Raw genomic sequence first — 23,639 nt, 5'->3', positions numbered from 1 at the left:
GAGGGTATCTCAGATTAAAACTGCCTGCTTTTGGAGGGATTTTTCTTGACGAACAGGATGTGAAATGTTGAATTAGGTGATTTTTATGGACATGCTAGTGACGTGTATGTCAAAGTCCAGTGAAAGAGCTTATACCTTACTGTAGAATTATATACGGACATTACTGTTACCAAGAAAATGAAACCTAGTGATGATGGCAACATACACTGTGTGGTATTTTTAGCGTAAAACTTAAAATCTATTGACTGGAATATCATTAGAATTTGTAGGTGAAAAACATCAGTGATCATGTCCCCAGAAAGCATCATCATCAGCTCAAAAATTACTTTTTTCACTTTCGTTTGAGGCCTCTTAATATGCTAAACTAAACTGATGACACCAGCTACTCATTAGCATCATGTCAGTTTTATGCCTGTTGCCTTTTGTATGCCATTTATTTTAGCTAGAGCCACCATCTTGCCTAACTGAAGCCTTGAAGGGCTGCCATGTTTCTTCGAGAACAAACAAAAGCGAGTCAAAGTTCATTCCGACAACTCCCACTAACAATGAACACCTTCTGGCAGCAGGGATTTAATTGCTACTTTCAAACACAGCTGCCAGAGTTTATTACTCTAGCTCGTACCATGCAAACTGCACACGTGGGCTCCTACCTACAATAACATGCTGCTTTTGAACCAAAGCCACATGCACCTCTGTTTGGAGTGAGTCTGATTTCCTACCCAGTATTCCCAACAGGAAGAAAGTCAATTTCATAGTCCCCCCCCCCCAAAAAAAAAGATGAAAGAACCCCACCACTAATATGAAACACAGTCCAATCCCCTAAAATTGTGAGAAATCAGCGTATTTTAAAAAGTGACTGCTCACTGAAGTGTTGCAATTATGGGTCTCTGTGGCTGCATCAGTGTAAGAATATTGATTCTCTCACGTGCTGTGCACACATTACAGCCGAGTTACTTCATCTCAGACCGCTAAATATTTCAGCACTGTAATTAAAGGCTGTCTGATCCTGTCAACTGGCTTCTCTTGGAGCAGTGATCACATTTAATGTAAAGTTAATGTAAACCTTCTCACTGTGAAATTTGCCCCTCTGCGCTTTCCACAACTTATAATGAGGGGAACAATGTGGAGCTCATGTGGCTTCAACATGGCTCTATTTAGAAATACCTCAGTGCTGTGGTATCCACGCTCATGGACCGTAACTGGCTTTTTTTTTTTTCTTCTTCACTGCCTTTTGGACAAGAAGGAGCTTTGCAGATTCCCAGGCCGAGTGAGCACTGCTGCTCTCCCTTGACTGAATCACTCCTTCTCTACTATAACTCCCGTGCTTATATGGCCACCGGGTGGGAATTGGGGAAAATTCTCCACTCCGGTAAATGGCCTCTGATATGCACGGGAAAGTCTAGATTCTTTGTCAACTATGAAACTCTACGCACTGGAAAATGAGTTTTACCTTCTAGTCATCTCTTGTGCAGAGAAACGGTGAAACTGTAAGATTTGCTTCGGCAGAACAGCCCTGCTCCCTTCAGACTGGAGAGAAATATGAAGCTTCTGAAATAATCTTGCGTTCAGCAGCGAAAAGAGCAAATGGAGTAAGCGAGGGTATTTTAAGTGCATTATATAAAACAGGTTTCATATTCTCTATCTGAAAGATAGTAACCCAAAAACCACTAATCAGCACCATGTGAACAATCCGGAGTTTCTCCATTTAGCTGGAAGTGATTGCACAGCCCATAACATGAACACCACATATCAGAGGCTCAAGCCACTTAAAGGCTCTTAAAATGGAGCTGAGCCATGTGTACACAACGGTGAACTGCTGTAAGAGAGACTCCATGTGTTTAACAAGAGTAGAAAATAAAGTTTTACCAACACTTCAACCGTCTACTGAAAGGGAAGACGATTACTTGGTCAGTCTGATTTTTAAGCTGTTCATATTCCAAAACTACTCACTTATAAACTAAATGGGGCAGATTAGCTTCCTCTGTTAAGTTTTAAAGCATCCTTACGTCACATAACTAATCTTCTAATTGATCGAGATGCGCCCACAATGGCTGTTTTGGCTTTAATACCATGATATTTTTTTAGTTCTCTTCCTTCATTTTGTGGTAGTCAGTTGCTTTTTCAGCTGTAATCCAAGGACTTTAAAGGACCAAAACTGTAGGCTTGTATGACTGTCCCTCAGAGCAGACTGCAGGACTGGAGAAGAAGAAAAAAAATCCCCAGGTAAAAGCAATAGCGTCAGTCATTAACAGAAACACACAGATCCACTAAGCGAGAGGAATCATTTTACTGAAGTAGTTTCTACATTCACTTAATGGACACCTTTGGCTTTTGGGTCAACCTTTCAAAATAACCTAAGCCTGCAGTATATCCTGGGGAGAAGCATAAGCATTATGACAAAACCCTATTGTCTCTGAAAGGTCTCAGTAACTCTCTTCTATTCACTCGCTCCCAAAACAACATGAAACCTATCCGGCACCAGGGCCCTGTATCGGTGCAGTCTTTCACCTGCACCGCATTAATTCTCACTTAGCTTAACTTTTAGGGCACAGGTGCACACTATATGAGACATAAGCCTTTTGTCTATGCATGAGCAGGAAATTAATAGTTATGTTGCTAACTTGGCGTGTGTTCTCCCTGGAGCTGCAGTGCATATTAGAGGAAGTACAATATAGAACATGCATAACTCTTCCCCCCCTCCTCATTTCCTGTAAAAGCTCCCATCTTTCAGCTGTGGTATGTAATGCTCACCTCAGTGGGCAAGAACATGTGCATACATTCACCCCTACTTAAGCACACGCAGTTTTTAACTACCTCTCTATGTCAAAAGATTTCCTGCTCTCTTGATGCAGGCATACGTGCTGTGGTTGAGTACCATGCGGTCCTGAACTGAAGCAGTTCTGTGTTCGGATGCTGTCAGCAGCCAAGAGACAACACGGTGGGAAAGCTGGGAAAGAGGAATACTTACAGACTGTGCCAACACCATCTGTAAAGGAAAGCAAGACTGAAAACAGGTCTCTCTTTATCACATGTCTTTGGATTAGCCTGTTCAGAGGACAGGCTGGACGGTGGAAAATATTTTCACAATTATTTTTGGACTTCATGTGCTTCATGTGATGTGTTGCATACACTGTCAGAATAATGAATTGTATTATCTTCCTTTATCAGCGAGAACACACCGAATTCTTATTAGTGCATGAACAAGTAGTTCATTATTTGATTAGCTGCTTGACACGAAATGTTTCATCAACTGACTAATAATTTCAGAAGAAAAAAAAGTGCATCAATCTCTCAAATGTGAGAACTTGCTGCTTACTGTCTGGTTTCTATCACTCCAAATTAAATATGGCTGGATACTGGAATTTTGATTAGGAAAACATGACAATTAAAGACAGTTCACTGTACTGTTGTAAACATAAATTTCTATGAACATGGCCTGAAATTAATATTTTGAAATTGGTGGGGAATTTCCCCTTTAAACGCTTCTCAGAGCAGGGATTTATACACCTTGGAGAAGGCGGGTCAAGACCGGTCCTAGCCTGCTACGTCAGGGTGGGTAGCTAGAAATAATAGGTGGGAAATTTGGGACCACCTAGTTAATACATAAATACATGCAGCACATACACACAGAGGCAGGTTCTCACTGTGTATGTCAAAATACTTAACACTGCTATCAATCAATGTCCCTTACAGTTGTAAAAGCGAGAGGGAATAAAAATCAACAGTTAAATATTAACATCCACTAAAAGCTATAAATGCCTCAGCCTCTGGATAGATGCTTTTATTTAGATATGATCTAGAGGAAAAAAAATGTTTTTTTTAACGTTAGGTTTCTCATTCAATCGAGTCCTACAGTAAAAGTACAAAACATCACACACATATAACTGAATTAGTCAGGCCCCTCCAGCCATCAGAAACAATCGTTGTTGGGGTTTTTTTCCACCTCAGTGATAAGATAAGATAAGATAACCTTTATTAGTCCCACACGTGGGAAATTTGTTTTGTCACAGCAGGAAGTGGACAGTGCAAAAGTTATGAGGCAAAAATTAGAATACAATAAGAATAAATACAGTACACAACTGTACAGAATAGAATAAAATAAAATACTATATACAGTAGAATAAAATAAAATAAATATACAATAAGATAAAAATAGAATACAAATACAAATACTATATACAACTGAGTAAAAATACAACGATGACAGAAAGGATTATTGCACTTAGTATTATTGCATATGTATGGATGTGTGTGCTTGATCAGTTAAAGTCTTTATTATGGAGTCTGACAGCAGTGGGGAGGAAAGACCTGCGAAATCTCTCCGTCCCACACCGTGGGTGCCGCAGTCTCCCACTGAAGGAGCTGCTCAGTGCTGTCACAGTCTATGTGATGATCTATTACTGAGAGGAAATTTAGACTTTATGGTGGAGAACAAAAAACAAGATAGCCTCATCTTCAGACTGCCTCATCTAGACAAATTACACCAAATTAAAAAAATTTTTTGCCCCCATGCAGGGTAAGCATGAGTAAATATCTCAACACTTTAACACACCGTTCTGCTTCATCTTAGTGATGTTTTACGATCTGGATAACAGAAATATATACAGAAGGTGATGTTAACATATCGCTTCTGATAGAAGTCCATGTTTGCATGCCTTCAAGTGTGCATTATCACAGCTAGATTTACACAAGTTGCTTAAATTATACACAATAACTGCAATCTTTCGCTGAAACTCAAGCAGTGTGATAGTCACTGACTACACAATTACACAAATAACAGACATTTAAATCAATACTAAACGTAGCTGATTGCAGCATCCCTTTTCATATTGAGAGTAGTATTAGAGACTAAGATGTTTAAGCATCATTGCTGATTTCGTTATCACCCTGTACTAAATGATCGGGTGGATAAATAAAAGTGTAGCTATAGCTATGAAGAAAATTCTGTAGAAACCCCACCTCTTTGCCGTCAGCAATGTTTCACTGATGCACAATTTTGCACTTCTGCTATTTGATATCGTACCACTCCATCTCCATTCTGACAAATGATCAGCAGTCTATGCAAGAAAAATTAATTATTGCTGGTGTAACATGCTGCCAGAACGATCCTTTTATGATCTCACCAGATTTACGACTTGTTGACTAAACTGGAGACACTGATCTCAAGCTCAACAAACTGAACTTTAACTGTTTAATGAAACAAAATAAAGTTAATTCTCAAAGTGGGCTGACTACCACAACATTTAAAGTGAGTGAGTATCACACAAAGTGACAGATGAATCGAATTATATTTTACTTATAGTCATAGGTAAATGGAGTTGCATTTGCCAACAACAATAAGAACTTCAAAAGCTTCTCAATTGTTCCCAAGCTGAGATATATCAGGCTGTTTGCTATAAATCTCGGCTGTGCATGTACATACACGCAGACACACACACACACACCTGTGCCACAGGAAAAAACACACCGTCAGTACAATGCCTTTGATATACACAAGAACACACAGGCATATATATACTTTTGAAGTGTCGCATATCCATTGTTGGACAAGTTGGTCTACAGCCAAAATACATACATTTTTCCAATTTTGGATGAACACAGTACACTGAAAACTCAAACAACACAATTGTTGGTTGAGTCTAGTTTTCATAAAATAGACTCAACCAAAAATACATAATTACCGCTGAATTTTAGCAAAAGTTGCTTAAATTGGGGTAGGTGAGTAATTTTCAGCTGGCCACTAAACTATTCATCCAGTTTCAATGAAAATGAACTCCTGTATGAGCTGCAGCTGTACTGAATGTCTCTAGCATTCGAAGCTAAGTCAGATTTTTTTTTAAGGATCTTAATATACCCTGAAAGTAATCACTTATTTCTTTTCTTTCATTGTGTCCGACTGCAATGCATTTAACCCTCGGCTCTCTTCTTTAGGAACATTACACTGTTAAATAATTAAATACATTTGGTTGTGCAGACATCCACAGACAGACTAGATTAAACAAACTTAGCCACCTAGACGCAACGTCTTGACCTGGCAGTGTAGCATCTAAATAAATTCAGTACAGCTTAGTGAATTGAGGTGGAAAAACCCTGCTACGCTTTCATACCAATTCTTCCCTGATGAAAGGTGAAGTATTATGAAATCAAATGAGCATATACAGATGAGAAAACACGAGTTTATATGATTAAAATGCAACTATCCAAACCTTCTACACAGGTGCAAAATGTAAAAGGAAATAAATGTTGAAACTGAGCCAGGCAGCTATTTCATTTTGTCATATATGGATTCAGCACATTCAAAGTCCATGCCATAATCAGAGTTGCTTTGACCCTTTCAACGACCTCTTCATGCAGTGTGCACATGCATGGCCTTCAATCTTTCTTTCAACCAACGCGTATACTGTACATACACTCATTTCTTCCAGCAGGTAGTCGGTCTGTCAGTCAGCTCACTGGAAAGGGATGAATGCGGTCTTTCAAGCTGCAGCAAGCCTACAATATCAGCCATTCCAGTGCTAACACAGGTGCTGCTTCTGCTAGATGAGTCAAATAGTAGTCAAGTGTGTGATACTCTCTAAACAGAATACATACACAACGAGAATCATAATCACCTGAGAGACACACTGGGGCAGCCAGAGCTCTGTGTTCTGCACCACTGACTCACAGACTACTGGAATGCGTTTTGTTTGAACCCTATCACTATAATTAGGCTTTGTGTATGTGTGTGCACTTGTTCCATGATGCTTTAGCATTCTTTGTACATGGACTCTTTGTTCTTGAGCTGGGCAGTTGTTCAAGTATTGCCAAATGCTTTTTGTGTGAATTACATGCTGAAAAGAGCTCAATCTGATGGGGAAAAAATATATATATTTTTTGCACTTTGACATCTTATCTTCACTCTCCTATTAGCTGCTATACCTCTGGCATGCACATTATGCCTAACATAAAGGCACACAGCTAAGGGTTTTAAACTCAATGTCCTTAATCTTTAAAACAATGGCATGTACATGCTTCCAGGCTTGAGAGGGGGTCAGTGTAATTAATCACTGACCATGTGCTGCAGACTTGCAGCTAAGCTAATCAACTTGTCTTACTCCAATCAAGTTGCAGAAGCGATTCACTTTCAGCTCAGTAATGGCATTGCACATTCAAGCAGTTTTTTCCTTGCAAGAGAGGCTATTTAATCAATCATTTTTAGGAAACTGGATATTTAAAAAAAACCCAAAAAAAAACATTCCAGTTCAAAACCTGCAGGGGGAAAAAAAAAAAAAGTCTCTTTTTGGGGGAATAGATCGACTGTGAGAGGTTTCTGCTGTTAGCGGTCAAAGCCATCAACAGTCCTATAGGGCTTCATGTCAGTGAACACATCTGTCACACCTCACACGGTCTGCTTTTCTCTGTCACTTTTTCAACAGAATGGCATGGTTTCCATTAACACACCCTTTTAAAGGCTGGTGTGTCTTTGGAGTTGTTGTATATTTAGCCCCCACGATGTGGCTGCACCTTCTGGTCTAACATAAGAGTACATGCAAAAGAAACTGCGTGCATGCATATGCATAAGTTCACTACTATTTCAGTTAGTTTTTTGAAGTTGTGTCTTTGCGGTAACAAAACCAGTTTGAATCCTGAGCTCTTCACTACCAGATCATTAACACCACAATGTGAAAACTCTCTCGAGAACTACGGGGGTCAAAGTTTGACCCATTTCTTCCAGACCACACAAACTAAATCAGACTGACAGTTCAGACAACCAAAGTTTAGAATAAAATAACATATTTCCCATTCCTTTTGATACGTATGGCTATTTTTGCAGGCAGCGGAAAAAATGAGCCTCCACACTCCTGTCAGAAAGACAATCCTGTAACTGCTGTCAGCACCGACAAATAGGCCTTTATCACCTAAGATTATAGCCAGAGGAAGAAAAAAAAAAAGAGTGAGAGATGAGGCAGAGGCATGCAAGGAAGGGGAAGAGAAAGGAGAATGGTTTTGTCGCTTTGTTGGCTGATCTGGTTCAATCCTTGTGGTGCAGCAATTGAATTCCCATCCAAGCCTTTTCCTTAAGAGGATTTGGACTCAAGGGAGTCAACAAGCCACAGGACTACAGGGCAAGGGGGAGGAAACCCCTGATCAAATGATTGGAGTGATAAAGGAGAGGCATGGGTGCATGGGTGCGAGGAGAATAGATTGGAAAATTGCGTAGAGGTAAAAAAGAATTGATAACGATAAATCCTTCACACTATCACTTCTAGCAGGAATAATGTGGCAGCTATTTAAAGACTGGTAGGAAGCACAGATGGTTAGGAAGGTTAATGAAAGATGTCACCACATTAAAACCATCAGAAAGCAAATGTGAAAGAGAAAGGGGGCAGTAACGATTAAAGTGATGGATAAACAGTGGACGAGCAGAGGCAGGATGAAATGACGGGAGAGGAGTGGCAGGTGGTGATCTCTGATCCCATTATACAGGGCTAATCCTGAGCAGCAGTGAGTGTGTTTGGATGTGTAATGGTGTGTGCACACATTGTTACTGTTGGCATGCAGGAACACAAGTTTTGAGTCTGTCAGTCAAGTTGTAGACGGGTATTAAGAAAAAAATAGAGCGAAATGTATGAAAATTTCACTGCAACGCTAGTGGAAAGGTTAATTAAGAAAATGTTATTAAAGGTGTGAAAAAGAAAAATTGTATATAATTGTAAACTTTCACTTAACACTTTAAATCTTTGCTAAAGTATACATTTCATGAGAAATAAGCTATTTTGTTCCACTACTATGGTGAATCTTGACTGAAGTCTGGTTCTCAATGTTGCACAGAATCACTTCTCTAAAGTTTTAACAAGACATTTCTCTGTCGCTTCCCAATTCATTTTCTCTTGTGTCTGCCTGCTCTCCATCTTGCCCTCGCTAAAAAAGCAACAAACATCTGACAGCTTGATGCCTGTCAGATCTCTGCCAGCTTCCGCAAAAATAATAAAACTCAGGTGTAAACTTTTCAGAGCCTGAGAAACAGCAGGTACGGCGTGATGACTGATGCTCAGTGCATGCAACCAGGCAGCTCTCATGTCTCAGAGTTCAAAGTGCCATCGCCTACAGTGCAGTCATTCGGCCAGTTTGTCTGGACGTGAGTCATCATCGATTAAATTGCATTTTATGTTTTCAGGATACTCAGGATTTAACCTACATACACAAACACACACATAATGCCAAAAGGGTTTTATCTTTTGGTCCTAATCAAGTCTGGGTCACCAGGTCATATGATGATGCAAATGTACTCAAGCAGGTTAATGTAAGCTTTATAAAACTGTCTGTTCAGAAACGGAAATCCTCCTCTTATGTTCCGGATAAAAGAAAAGTGTGATTCAGCAAATTAGCAGCACATATTATCAAAACCTTTATGGTTTCTCCATATGTTATTTGACGTGTTGAGCTTTCTTCTAGTCGAGCGATACGGTTACACTAAAGCCAAGTTGGGTTGTAATGTGTTGTCACGGGCTAGAATAAATGATAAATAATGGCCACAAAATTCTTCCCTTTAATTCACTTGATGAAAAAAAAAAAAGAAAAAAAAAAGGAAGACACATCCAGATCTGAAGACACAGGCTTCAATTAATGTACTGGAAGGGATTCTGAGCCATGTCAGTTTGAAGAAATGTAGGCTCTGATAAGAGTTCTGAAGTCAAGAGTTGCGGGGGATATAATAGCACATTTAAGCCTTCATTAAAAGACATCCTGAAAGTAGGTCAACAGAAGAAGACATCTGAAAAGTGTTTTCTTGGCAGGACATCTCTCAACAAAGACGGGCAAGATGGCAATCACAGATGGAACCAAAAAAGAAGGTGGCACAAAGTGGGCTCCAGCACAACAGAGACTAGCTCCAGCGTGGACTACGCATGACTCATGTAATTGCACATTAATGACACTGTCTAATTATGGGTGGGTGAGCTGAACAGCTTTCCAGGCTCAGCTTATGGTCCGATACCACAATCTTCTTTTTCTACTCTCCATCAATATAAAACCTTTAAATATTTCCAAATATGCCATATTCAATATTTTTAGCAAACCTCGGTACAATTGTTTAGCAATACTATAGGTGACTTAATTAGGTGGTGCATGTATATCTATACTCAGGTGTCCCGTGTTGGTAAAAAACACTGTTTACTTCACCGCCATCACACAGTTACCTGTATGGATAAGCAGTGTTAGAAAGTCACCCAAGGTTCAAGAAGCACAGGCTAAAGATTAGGGACCTTTTAACTGTGTTGAACACTTGCACTTGGCATGCAAGCACCACCACACTCACAACTACTTAGAGTCACATTAAACTGGCGTTAACGCCAGTTTAATTTGCTCTCAAGTCAGAGTAAAGCCAAACAGCTCTCATGTAAAGCTAAAACAATTAGTTTATATTTAATTAGTTCTTCGAAATGTTTAATTATCCTATCACTTTGAAAAATTGGTTTATTGGACTCACTAATAAGCAAAAAACCTTAAACTTTAAGTGGTTCCAACTTCCTCAGGATTTAGATTTCATGTTTTCTTTCCTCTATACATCTCATACTACATTATGATAGAAAAAATAAGAAGTCCTCAAAATTTCCCTTTTCTTTTTACTTTTGTGGACTAATCCATTCATTCAAAATGCTGTAAATAGATAACAAACAAATGCTAGTTGCTTAAAGCTTTACAGGAAGAGGTAAGCCTCCAGTTAAATATTATGGCATATGCTGTGTTACGAAAAAAACAAAATCATGCTAATCTCTCAAAGAGGAAGTCATTTATAATGTACGTCTGTGTGCATTCGAGTGAAGTTTGACAGAGACGGCACATCACCATCCGCTCAGTTCCTGTGCAAGTTGAAACAAACCGATCCACAACAAAAGGAAAAATGCTTCCATGTTTTACATATGTCGGCCAGCTGCTGTATGTGCGATGCATTTTTCTCTTATCAGCCAAACAACAAAGAGAGAGCTTAGAAATATGAAAGAGTGACTCGAGTCATTCTGCATCCTGCGAGGTGGGTTACACTTCAGTTTTGATTAGCCTCTCACTGGAAAGTCTTTTAGGTGAGGACTGTGCGATTTTTATATTATGTTGAATAAAAAGAAGTTCCTACTCACGGGTGGGCTGTCTATATCAAATGCTGTTTTTCTTTGGTATATTTTTGTGACATTTTTTTAAAAGTTTCTGGCCTTGCTTGTCATTGGAAATGAAATTCTTATTCATGTTCCTGTCCTATGTAAATAATTGAATTCTGGCACCCAAAATAGTCCCAGTTCTGCCGCCAATGCAGCTAAGCTGCATTTTCAATATTTAATGAGTATGTGAAAGAATAAGCTGAGACTTTGAAAGAGTGCCAATTTATCAAGATGGGAAACACACTTTTGTCTGAAAGAACACACAATTACAAAGCCAAATAACAGAAGACAGAGATTTTTGTTCTCCTTCTTTTGGATGCAGGACAGAAATCACAACCAAAATTCCTGTAGCTAAAAATGGCTTTCAATGTGTCTGCCAAACCTTTGCTCTTGTGCTTTTCGCCCCAATTCATTCTCCGTGCTGTAATTCTTCAAGAATGAGTGGTTTCTTAAAACTACGGTTCGGGAAATGATCCTGGAAGGTCCCGAGATGACTGGCCAACTGGCTCTCCACCCGGTGCTCCAGGTTCAACTTCCTTATTGATGGCTGGCTACTAGGGTCTCAAAAGAATCATTATGTGGTTAAGAAAAGTCAAAAGATGAGTTTAAAGACAGCTTTTCTCCCAAGTCTTAGGGGAGTCAGGAAAAACAATGCAATAAGATGAAGCCATAAGCTCGAATAAATCGTACGGCATGAGAAACTTTAAAGATTGATCAAATAAAAACAAAGATATGCCATGAAAGCTGGGAGAGGTTGTGGTGGCACACTAAAAAGCTTCCATTATCAAAAAACCCCACCACAAGGCAACAGATGTGTTGCACAGTTTTAGCACTGTAGCTCTAAAAAAGAAAAAAGTCATAAGGCGTTTTGTGGTTACCGAGTCACACATGAAGTGCAACCACACTAAACAAAAGCAGAAGCTGCTAATCATCTTCAAACGGCTATCTTCAATAGCTTCTTCAGAGCTGATGCAGTAAATGTGGAGGCAGCTCTGTCTGCCATATACACATGTGGCAAGACCACTCGAGTTCATCAAAAAGAGCATGATGCTCCACAGTTAATGCTATAAAAGATGAAGGAAAGAGCTGATGCAGCCACGATTAGTCACATAAAATTACAGCAACTTGTCATTTGCTCTTTTTATGATAGAGGTGATAATTATTCCTTATTAAGCATTGGCCACAAGTGTAAAAGAGACTTTTCATCTCACTAACAATGAAACTGTTTTGAGGTATGGTATTATTCTAGTAATACTAATAAGACACAGATTCTGCCTCAACTTAGAAAGTTTAAAGTCAACCCTACTGATGCTGAGCCTAATAATCAGAGTTTTCTTCTCACGGTGCAATTCAACAGAGATGTTTTGTTAGACCTTCCTCTCCACTCCTGTAGCTTGTAACACAGGCTTGCCGAGCTCAAGCTGAGAGATTCTTAAACCCGAGAAAAATCCCTATGGAGCCAAAGCTGACATTATACTGTACTTATTTTCACAGCCTCTGTAATCATCTTCTTGACTAACAAGCTAATTTTTTCAATAGCATAAGTACTGGTCCAAAATCGCACAAGCTAGCCAAAGAGTTATGAGTTTTGGAGCTGCATGGTTTGCCAGTAAAAAACTGTCTCCTCAGATCCACTATTTCATTTATTGTGGTGAATCTGAAACCCCCTACAGTGAAAGCATAGTAAAACTGGGAGGCTCCAGCATTTCCTGCTGAGAGTGGAGGGTAGCGGTCATGCAGCCATTCCACTCAGCCACCCAATCACTTGATTAAACAAATTATCATCATCAAAGTAATCAAGCTTTGCACCCTGCCGGCCTTCATTACACCATGAAAATGGGTTTAACCATAGCATGAAAATCATATGGATTACAAGTGAAGCTGTGACCTTGGCTGGTTTTTTGGGGGGTGGCGTTTGAAAATAGAAAGCCAAATAGGCAAAGAGGATGGGTGAAAGAAGAAGACAGAATGAGGACATTGAAAACAAGACAAAAAACAAACAGACATCATTTGTTTTGAGATTAATATTAATTTGCGGAGCATTCACTTTTGTTTTTCAAAAGTATGGCAATGTCTCCGATCTAAACGTAGTCAGCAGTGCACAAGTAGATTTCCAGTAAACGGGTCAAAGAGTCAGCTGTGTACCCAACTGCCGACATGACACATTCTGACTGCCAGGCTCTGTTTATCTAGATACCTCTTCCTGAAAATTTCCACCCATCAAAAGGGTCACCCTGCAAAAAAACCTAACAAAAAACCCCACACATGCCAGCAGTCAGTGATACTTGCATTTCAAAATCAAAAATGGTTTCCATATGACATGGCTTCCCAGGTCTGAAACCTCTCTGGCCTGAATAATGAACCCAATCCCTCAGCACTGACTGCCGGGGAGCTGAACGCTGCTGATAGGGTTTACAGTTGGTGCCGAGAACACAGATGGCTGTTAACAGAATGAATTAGAAAAGATTAACTCGCCTGGTAGATTTGCCACATTAGTTCCCTTTGATCATGTTAACAAACATGGCAGAGAGATGGTCTGTGGCGTGATAAGGCTCGGGCTGCACAGTTATTGTGTGGGCAAATCTTACTTTTATTTAAATAACACTGACAGTATCAAAATGCAAAACAATGTGGAAAATTCCAATGTGGAGTTCAAAACAGCAGGCAAGATGTTGATCAAGATGCCAACTGTGCAGGCAAGTCAATTTCTTCTATGCAACTGTAATAGTTTGCACATGTTTTGCCTCATTAAGTCATGCCTGCTATAAGTTATTCATTTTCCATTTCTGTTGAAAAACTAGAGACCATCTTGCGGGACTGGAATCACACCAGGCACAACGACAATGAGATCTCACACATGCTTATACATCAGACAGAGATGCTTTTGTAAGGGAAGCTACAAACGCATTAAAAGCTTAAGTGGCTCCTCCACTTCAATTACCATTTCACACCAGTCAAGTTTTGTGACTGTCTCTTCATACACCACTTCTCATTTACACTCACGTGTGATAAAACCACATCTATTCTTTCTTTCTCATTTCTGCAATTCTGACAACACATTTTAAAATCAGCTACCATCCTGTTATGGCCATTTGTAGTCCGAGAGTTGCAGAAAGGAAAAAGCAATCTTGCTTGGTATATATATCTAGCTGCTATTCATATTATGCTTCTGAAACTCAAGCATTGTCAGAGAAGCTAAATATTTAACTGTTTTACTGCAGGATTTTGCATGAGAAGTAGGACAGTGAGTTTAGAACTCATTGCAGAACTCCCCTGACTTTTAAATTTACCCTAATTCTTCTGAAACATTTTGCTTCTGAATTGGTGTAAATATACTTCTCAGTAACTACCACCCTAAGAGATGCTGCTTTTTATTGCAGTACACTAACAAAAAAAACAAAAAACAAAACAAAAAAGAAAAGAAATTAAGAACAAAATTAAGTAAGGTGTTCCTAATAAAGTGACTAGTAAGTGTACACTGTATACGTGTTTGTGTGCGACTGTGTCTAAAAACTACTATTTATATATTTTATTAGTAGATAGCAATGTCCCTTTACATATTTTCCCTCTTTTGAACCACTGTTAGCTCATGCAGTCTTACAATATGAGTCACTGTCTCAACTGGATGGCTAATGTGGTCAGAGTTTAGACTTTCATCGGATGTCTGCCACGGTTCCAAGAGCAACTCAGGATACAGATCTGGGGTGTTGACATCAGAATTCCTTCAAATCAAATTAATGAAACTTCAGCAAAATCATCAGTAACTATTACCTTTGAAATTAAGCTGGAATTATTTGAAAACCACTACTGAAAACTAAAATGTTTTTCTGTTGCCAAAAATATGGAATACTGGAGACATTTTTAAGCCATAGCCCTATGGAAAAAAGCCCTAACATTAAATTACAGGTTATGTGCTCATAAGGAAATTATTGAAAGCTGGAAGCATTCAGCAGTTTACTTAGACTACCCACACAGAGACAAGAAGGAAGATTTCCTTTTTTTTTGTTGACATGTTATAATGGCAAACTCATCTCAATTATGAATATTCATGAGCACTTAATTGGAGCCTTTAAAGTCACTGCTTTTCACTAAATTGAGCTTTGATAACACACTGGCCTGCATTTAAAGGAAGGAAGTGTTGTGTGCTGTGTGGGGAGTTCACTAATGAATTCCCTTCCCCAGCTCATCAACTTCCCCAAATACTCTTTGGAATCTCACCGTTTTCGTATGAAAACAGCTCTAAATTAAGTGATTGCATGGAGTTTAATTTGTGGTGGGTAATACACCCTGCATAGAAAGCATAATTTACATGCTTTAGCTCATTCAGAGCTCTTTTGACTCAAGAGGAGGGAAATAATGGAAACACCAGACATTAAAGCAGAAATGTTTCTGTTTGGAAAAATGCCAGTGCAGATATCAATTTGGAGTCTTTTTGAAACGATAAAGCGTGCTCGTAAATATGAGTGAGCACAGATGTGTTAAATGTGCCGTGCTGTTTTCCATAGCAATCTTCGGAGTTAGATGGAAAAAATCTAGCTGACGTCATGGCTTCATATATCCACCATATTTGGATAGTGTACACATGGAACATATTTGTCCATATACCAGAACAAAGTGAGGCAAGACAGCGTCACAAGCTGCATTTGATTTCATTTCATTATTTAACGAGCCAGCCACCAAAACCTGAACTGACCACAATCTAAACTAATGATATTTAATACAACTTAAAAGGCAAAGCCTTTATTTTAAATAAAGTCAAAGGGTAGGCCGTCGAATGTCCGAATTCCCAAATTATAGTAACAGGAACAGCATAATGTATAAATCCTGTTCATTTTTCTATGCTTTGTCCTCTATGAACACTCTTGATTTCAACAGATACTTATGTTTAACAACCACCTGAATATCATTGCAATCTCAAAATATCACCTAAGGCCTCAATTACACAAACACAGACACCCGTCTGCGACCATCTGGCAACCACCAGCTGTAGGGAAAAGACTAACCCCTAACCTAACCAGTTGGCAAGTGGTTGCTGGAGGTCAGTGACAGTTGCTAATATGAAACTGGTTGCAAAAAGCATATGGTACTGCAACAAAAACCTACTTACAATTGTCTTGCTCACTAGTAATTTCCTGCAGTCAATTGCAGTTTACATGGAAGACCCTGACTTTGCAAACTACTCACCAAATTTTCATTTCCCAGTTTATGTCACAATTTTTCATGCAGCACTACAGCTCAGACAGTAAATGATGAGTTTCTGCAGATAAGATGGCATCATCCATGCAAACTATGGGTAACTGGGGCAATCTGCTTACTATCAAAACAATTACTTTTGGTACAAAACTTCTTGCAACCTATAAAAGCATGTATTCAATTCAGTTCTATTCTGTTTATATAGCACCAAATCGCAATAACAGTCGCTTTAGCACAGTAGATCGTACAATAATAGATACAGAGAAAAACCCAACAATCATATGACCCCCTATGAGCAAGCACTTTGGCAACAGTGGGAAGGGAAAGACACATATTCCCTAAGCAGTTGCCAATACTAATATATATATATACATATATATATATATACATATATATACACATATATACATATATATACACATATACATATACACATATACACATATACATATACACATATACACATATATATATATATATATATATATATATACATATATACATATATATACATATATACATATATGCACACTGTTGCACCACATGGTTCAAGCCCCGCACAAGACACTTTGCACACCTCACAAGGCTGGCTATCTTGGCGGAAAACGACAGAGAGAGATGGGGTTAAACTCCTTTTCTTTGATCTCTCTTTGTTTTTCCTTCTACTGACTTAAACTGTAAAGCAACAGGCAATTAAAAAAAAAAAGAAAGGAAGAAAACAGACGTCCTGACAGGGTTTTCCCCCCCATTTCTCTTCGTCAGAGCCACAATCCCCTCAACCACGGTCCTGCCAAGGAAGTTTCCATTTGCTAAGCTAATTAAACCGAAGAAAAATGGGAAGAAAAAGGGTGGGAACACGGGTGGTGGTGAGGAGAGGGGGGTTATGTTCCTGATTTGCTGTGTCTAAATATTTTCAAAAAAGATCGCGACATGTGCGTGCAAAAGGTTTTGTTCAGTGCCGTGGCTCCAGATAGGCTGTGTCCCAACACAAACTAGCACTACTGTCACTGATTTCTGCAGTAGCCATGTCACCTTAATGTGTTTTCCCCATGCTCTGGTGGCTGGGATGACTGTGTATTTTAAACATGTGGTTATAAACTTGCATATACACGCACACACATGGATGTAAAAAGGCAAAAACAGGGTCATACAAACATGCCCATTAAACACAGTTTGACTATTTGTGAGTCTCTACTAGTATGCACAAGGCGCTGCCAAAGCAAAGGCCTCTTCCAACTCATCAACAAGGGAGAGGAGGGGAGGAGAGAGGAGGGAGGGAGGCAGCTTGCTTCAAACACATACGTTCTGCAGATGTTAGCAAATTCAATACAAGCTCTCACACCTTAAGGAAAGGGAAAGAAGGGGGGGGGGGGGGGGGAATGAGTCCATCTTCGATGACAAAAAAAGAATATATATTATTTTCCTTCATTTCTCTCCATCTGCCTGAGAGGGAATATGCTGACAGTGTTCTCAGCCCACTCTGAGACACAGTGGTAATGACATACAGCATCTTGACCGCGCAGGCAGAGATGTGGCAAGAGGGGAGCAATGTGGAAGAGGGACCCAAAGAAACAACAAGGGGGAGGCAAGAGACCATGTGTGTTTATCTACTCGTGCTTGTGCGCCAGCATGGTGACAAAACAACAGTTCATGCATGGACACAGATGGATTCAGGGAAAAGGGTGGTGGGGGGTGGGGGTGGCGTTGTGCTTTCAGTGGTCTTGCAGCCCCTGCCTCCTGTAGAGTCCATTAGCGATTGCATAATGCTTGGCAGACAGGGACTGAGTGAATGCGCCCCCTGAAGGGTCAGACACTAGCGAGGACGTAGGATGTTCTGCAGCGCTCAGAAACTCTGCGCTCCCATGTGTGTCAATGGCAGATTAATGAGAAAAATAAGAAGTCCATGCCCCCCACCCTGCTTTTAAAAAAAAAACCTGCCGGACAAAACGCAAGCAGTTCCCTGTGAGCTGGTTATTATTTAAGACTGAGGAATTCTACACTGATGCAAAATAAAAGAGCATCATTAAATATACAGCAGGATAAGCTGCAGCAGCAGCACAGCATCTGGCTCCTGCTTGTACGTGTTCATTTTTATTCTCAATACTGGCTTTATCTACCTTTTAATGCCCTCCTTATTTGGACATTTCTGTTCTCGCATTTCCCTGCTGGTCCTCTCCTTTAATAGTATTCTCTTCTGGATTGAGTAGCGATTGAATAAGAGAAATATTTTGCCCATGCATTGCAGACAGGCATTTTACTTATTCATCATGAAGACTACTGGAAATGAAGTGCTTAAAAAAAAAGAAGCTTGTTGCTGTTAACAATGGTGAATGGAGAGAAATTTCGAGTGTACACACCTCATTCAGGCCCTGAAAGCCTTGTGCTGTGCAAAAAAAAAAGAAAAAGAAAAGAAAAGCAACACATTCAGTTCAGTTGCATTGGATAGAACGAAAAAAAAAAGAAAACATTAAGAGCGAAGAGAATGAAATATGAAAGAAATGCGTTTTCAAGATTAACATAAGCTTCATATAAATCTAATCACAAGGTAATAACAGTGTCAGTTATTTGCTCTTGGTCGAGGAAAGAATAATGTGTGTGAGTGTATTTGTATCTTTCTGGTAGTTTGAGGTTGTCTGGAAAAAAAAAACTTAAGTTGAGAGGAAGGTCAGTTAACATTTGTGTTTTTGCTTTAATTACCACCAAAGCAGCAGATACAAAACAGTCATTTTAGTCATTTAATGAATCTTGAATACAGCTGCGGGACCTAGATGACATATCCTTTTCAGTAGAGAGTCAGCACCTTCTCCCCTCCCTGAAAAAGCCATCAAAGGCTTCATCTTTAGTTTTGTATTTGTTGCATTGCCCTTCTCAACCTTGAAATATTCTTAAGGCTCAGGCTTGGTGTGTCTTTTTGTCTGTTTGAGGATAGGATCCAGCCTCACTTGCCCTTTTGAGACGATACAGCTTTCACCCCAGATCATCTTCATGAATGGGGCAAGTCTACAACAAATGTCCAGGAAAAAAAATAAAAACTGTCAAATCTTCCATTCAATGGCTACAAAATACTGTGAATTTGAACCGGACCATTCACTGTAGCTCTGTCTCCTTAATCCTTCAATTTTCTTTCCCATCACACTCTAGTTTTTCCTCTACTGTCCTTGGAAGAGAGGCTCACACAATATCCAGCCTTCCTCTGAAGTCATTCCTTCTGAGAACGAGACAGTACTCAGAAGCCCCCCCACCCCACCACCCATAAATCACAGATGTAAAGGGAGGTGAACAACACCCCCGCTTCCCACCAAAACATGACACAAATTACACACCACAACATCTGGTGAGTGGTGTGCACCAAAACACAGCAGGGTGGGCTGAGGATATATAGCCTAGCTTCACTCAAACTCATCCTCCTTGTTCACAGAAGTACTTGGAAGCAGAGGCGTGACAAAGGGTAAGGTTGTAGTGGTCGTCAGCTGATAAAGACAATCCTGGCTGACTGAAATTGAGCTTTCTCTAGTTGTAAGGGAACCAAAAAACCTAAACGAAAAAACAATTGCATGTTAACTCTAGATGAGCTAAATCTAAAAGAGAGACAGAGGGTTTACATCCACCTTCTACTGGCATATGGTAGTGCCCTGAAGCTGTTGCAGGATGTGCCCGCTGTTACGAGACTATTTTTAGACCAAACTTATTGAAATACGCCAATTCTGGCATGCTCACACTCAAAGGTTACTCAAGCATGTAACACAGAACACCTGAAAGCAAACAAGTTAACATGCAAACTCGCCACTAATCAGCTCTGTTACGATCATGCCGCCTACACTTTGATTGACTTGAAGTAAATGTTTAGGTCATGTTAAAAGGCACAAACACCCTGTTTCCACAGGTAGCCTGCTCTAAAGATAATGGGTTAATCCTGGAAGGCTATTGATGTAGAGCTTTTCTCCTTATCAAAGTAACCCCAGGGATTGTCTGACCAATTTGTTCGGATGAGAGCGTATTGACCAACCGATCGACATGACAACTCAAAGATTCCAGACCTTGAAAAAATGAGAGGGGAAACAATCAGACCGCTGCAGCTCCACACTAAGTACATCATCTTTGAGAGATATGACGACCGCACGCAAGCACGGTTTGGCAAAACCCGTCTTTTCATTAGCATGTGCAAGGACCTCACATGTGAGATTGCTGTAAAAGAATTACTCAGCAAGCAAGCTGGTGAGCAGGAAAGCAAACCAAAACACGATAAGTAAAAGAGGCACTAGTGGCGCCTAGAACTGCAGGGTAACAAAGAGTCCTGTCTCTTGCTCTGTGGTGATATAATTCCTTCTCTGAAGCCAGGAGCAGTTAGTTTTATCATTAAAATTTCAAAAGCCTCTAAGTGTTACAACATACCTCTGTGATGTAGTGGGGTAATTAACACACAGACAGATGTGCCTGAAGCAGGTTATCAACCACTTGTCAACATCGGTGCCAATACTGAGAATCAATGTCACGTGTCAATTTCCATCAAGGCCTTTAGGGGACACTGATAAAGGGAGGCCAGTAATGATCAGGTTAAAGTCTGCGTGTGCCTGCGTGTATGAATAGTTGATGAAGATTTAAAAGTTTTGCCAGATATTATATTTTATTCATATGAATCTAAAATGTAGCAAAAATTTCATTATAGGTCTATAATAGAAACCTCTGAGTATAATTGTCTCTTGTACTGAAATTTTGAGGACCTTTACAAAACTTAGCATCCTATAGTCAAAGTACAGTGAAGACTCATACGGTTTCTTGCAGACACAGAAAACATTAAAATAAAAAAAATGTGAAAAAAAAGTACTCTGGAGGTGACATCATGTAAAACAATGAGTCATTAAAACAACAGTGACTGAATCAGCTAATTAGACAAGTGGTTCTAACAGTGGAGGAGGCACTGTGCCAGGCGACAAGTCACAACCCACAGAGAAACAACAGGAGGGGACAATAATGACAGAGGCTGCACATAAAAGTGCCAAAATCTGTCATTCCAACAACCCAGCCAATTTACAGGGCGATGCCCACTCAGTTAGGAGACTTACTCTAGCCTGAAACTGGGAAGAGATAAGGGAAACTTCAGAGATTTTTTTAAGCATCATTAAGATGATTCTTGTCATCAAAATGAAGGGAGAGGGGGGGGTAACAGAATTCTCCAGTCATGATGACATTTGCACTACTACTAATGTGGGCATGAATCTGCACAGTTGTCTCCATGGGGATTAAGAGATTCTCGTGAAATCACTGCAATACAGCTGCACAGAGCACCTCGTAGCCAGTTTAGTGACCCCTCGTTCCAGCCTAACTTTGCTCGTATAACGGCATTTAAAGTATGGAAGACTAAAGCCGAGCACCTCTGGGTAAATAAGAACGAAGGCAGGTTTAAATCTAAAAGAAGTGAATACTTGAGCACAGGGGCAGCAGTACCTTTATTGTAGCTGGATAGATTAGCTGACAACGATTTATCATTCTAGAGAACCCTTCTCGTTATTTGCCGTGAAATTAAAGACTTTTTTTTTTTTTGCTTGGAAAAAAAAATAATGCTTTGACGGGATTCCTCTAACAGCTACAAACAGCAGCGAGTTGTCTCTACGTGGACCCAAGTCGCCTTCCTCGCCCCCCTTCACAGCCCAACTCAATGCTCAGTAGTTTAAGTTTGCTTTCCAAACCCCCCCCAAAAAACTTACCGTTTCCCCGGCGAGGAAAACAACCAGCCCGAGGGTGAAAATTATCCAAACGTTCCTCATAATTCCTCTGTGAGAGTTAAAAACGCGTTGTGGCAAACGAAATGTCAAATGTTTCCCCACTCTTCTTCTTTCTCCCTCTCGTTTTCCTTGCACCCAACTCCTGCCGCTTCTCTCTCTCTCTCTCTCTCTCTCTCTCTCTCTCAGGAGTGGGATCCCACCGGATACGTGTTGCGTTTTGATTATTCCTCCTCCCCTCACCCCGGGCACTTCTTTTTTTTCTTTCTCTCTTTTTTCTGCTGTGTAAAATCTGACTAAATGTATGTAACCGTACAAATGCGCACGGTTTAACAGCGAGGTCCTCCGCGCTCCGGTGTGTGTCAATGGAATCTGCACGAGACACCTCGCTCGCTCTCTCTCCCTCCGCGCGAGCGCTCGCTCAAAATAAGAAAGGGGCAAAGTGTAGAAGCGCGAGCACGTCGCTACCGGCGCTCCGGTGAGTGCGTGCGCTCCTTTCGACCGAGTCACCGCGAGACGCAGAGAGAACTTGCGAGCGAGCGACCAAAAACAAGGCAGTAACGACACTCACAACAAATCGCTCGTGTAGTTTTATTGGTGTACAGTAAGTCTTTATTTTAATTAGTTTACTATTGTCTATTATTTCAACCCGGGAGGTCGGATAACAATTCTGCACGAGGATAAAAAGGCTCGGCTAAATGAGCCATTTATCTCCTTGTCTGCGTAACAATCCTTAATTGCACCGTAATGAGGATTACACAGTTTAATTCAGCAACTGCGCCAATTTACAATCAAACCTCGAGTTTGTCGTGCAGCATTTCTACCAACGCGTTTGATTAGCTTCTGCAGCTGTATTTTTGTATCAGTAAACAGGCTTTATGTGAATAAAGCGCAAAGCACCCCGTTAGAAACACGCTCACAATATGGGTGGAAATAATGCTATGGGCAAAGTCTCCCCCTGTTGGTATAAGTTGACAACTTTCTCTAGAGGCTTAAATCTGCAGTTCTGCAGTTTGTGATGAAAACCAAGGCTGAACATTTAACTTCTGATTCAGAAAAACTACGTTTGCTTTCACCTTCATTGCACCTTTTTTCTTCTTTGTTCGCAGATTTATTAAGTATGTCGAGTGGTTCCTGGTTCTGGTAAGTCTTTAAGTGTTAGGTAGTTCTTGGTAGAGTATTGCACCATCACTGGTTGTGTTTTTTCTAGTGAATTCTTCATGTTTGCAAATCATCAGCTCATGCCTCTGAGGCAACACACACACATCCTGACATCTTCAGATTCACAAGACTAAGTGCTTTTTCCTCCCTCATCTAATCTTATTAAAACAAAATAAAATACTGAAATAAAATGCCATTTGAGGCACAAAGCACGGGCACAAAACTAAATTCCAAGGAAACCTTTCTTTGAAAGATTCCCTGAGCGTTATTGAAAGGCTATTAGACAAATGTGGTATGTTTTAATTACATTTCAATCAGTGGCAGACACTTTTGTACAAAGGGTGGTAAAAATCAGAGCTGGAGCATATCAAAAAGAAGCCTTTGAGATGGAGAGCTTCAACACGCTGTTCCACTTTCCACCTGACACAAGTGG

The 23,639-nt window shown here is 40.1% G+C and overlaps 1 protein-coding gene across 2 annotated transcripts in view; it reads right to left on the bottom strand.

Annotated features, from left to right (window-relative positions):
• sdc2 (syndecan 2) overlaps positions 1-22,516 on the bottom strand; it is a 41,933-nt gene extending 19,417 nt beyond the window's left edge. Inside the window, exon 1 of one of the 2 annotated variants that reach the window (XM_026157023.1) lies at positions 22,031-22,516. In XM_026157023.1, coding sequence (XP_026012808.1) covers positions 22,031-22,090 — 60 coding nt within the window. In that variant the 5' untranslated portion in view covers positions 22,091-22,516. Of the gene's footprint in view, positions 1-2,968; positions 3,002-22,030 lie in introns of those variants that run through there. The other variant, XM_026157024.1, reaches the window with a different exon arrangement.
• Positions 22,517-23,639: the final 1,123 nt, after the last annotated feature.

Source organism: Astatotilapia calliptera, chromosome 22 (genome assembly GCF_900246225.1).
Source record: "Astatotilapia calliptera chromosome 22, fAstCal1.2, whole genome shotgun sequence".
In the NCBI taxonomy this organism is placed as follows: domain Eukaryota; kingdom Metazoa; phylum Chordata; class Actinopteri; order Cichliformes; family Cichlidae; genus Astatotilapia; species Astatotilapia calliptera.
Note: the sequence above shows the minus strand (reverse complement) of the source record. Positions and strands in the feature narration are given on the sequence as shown.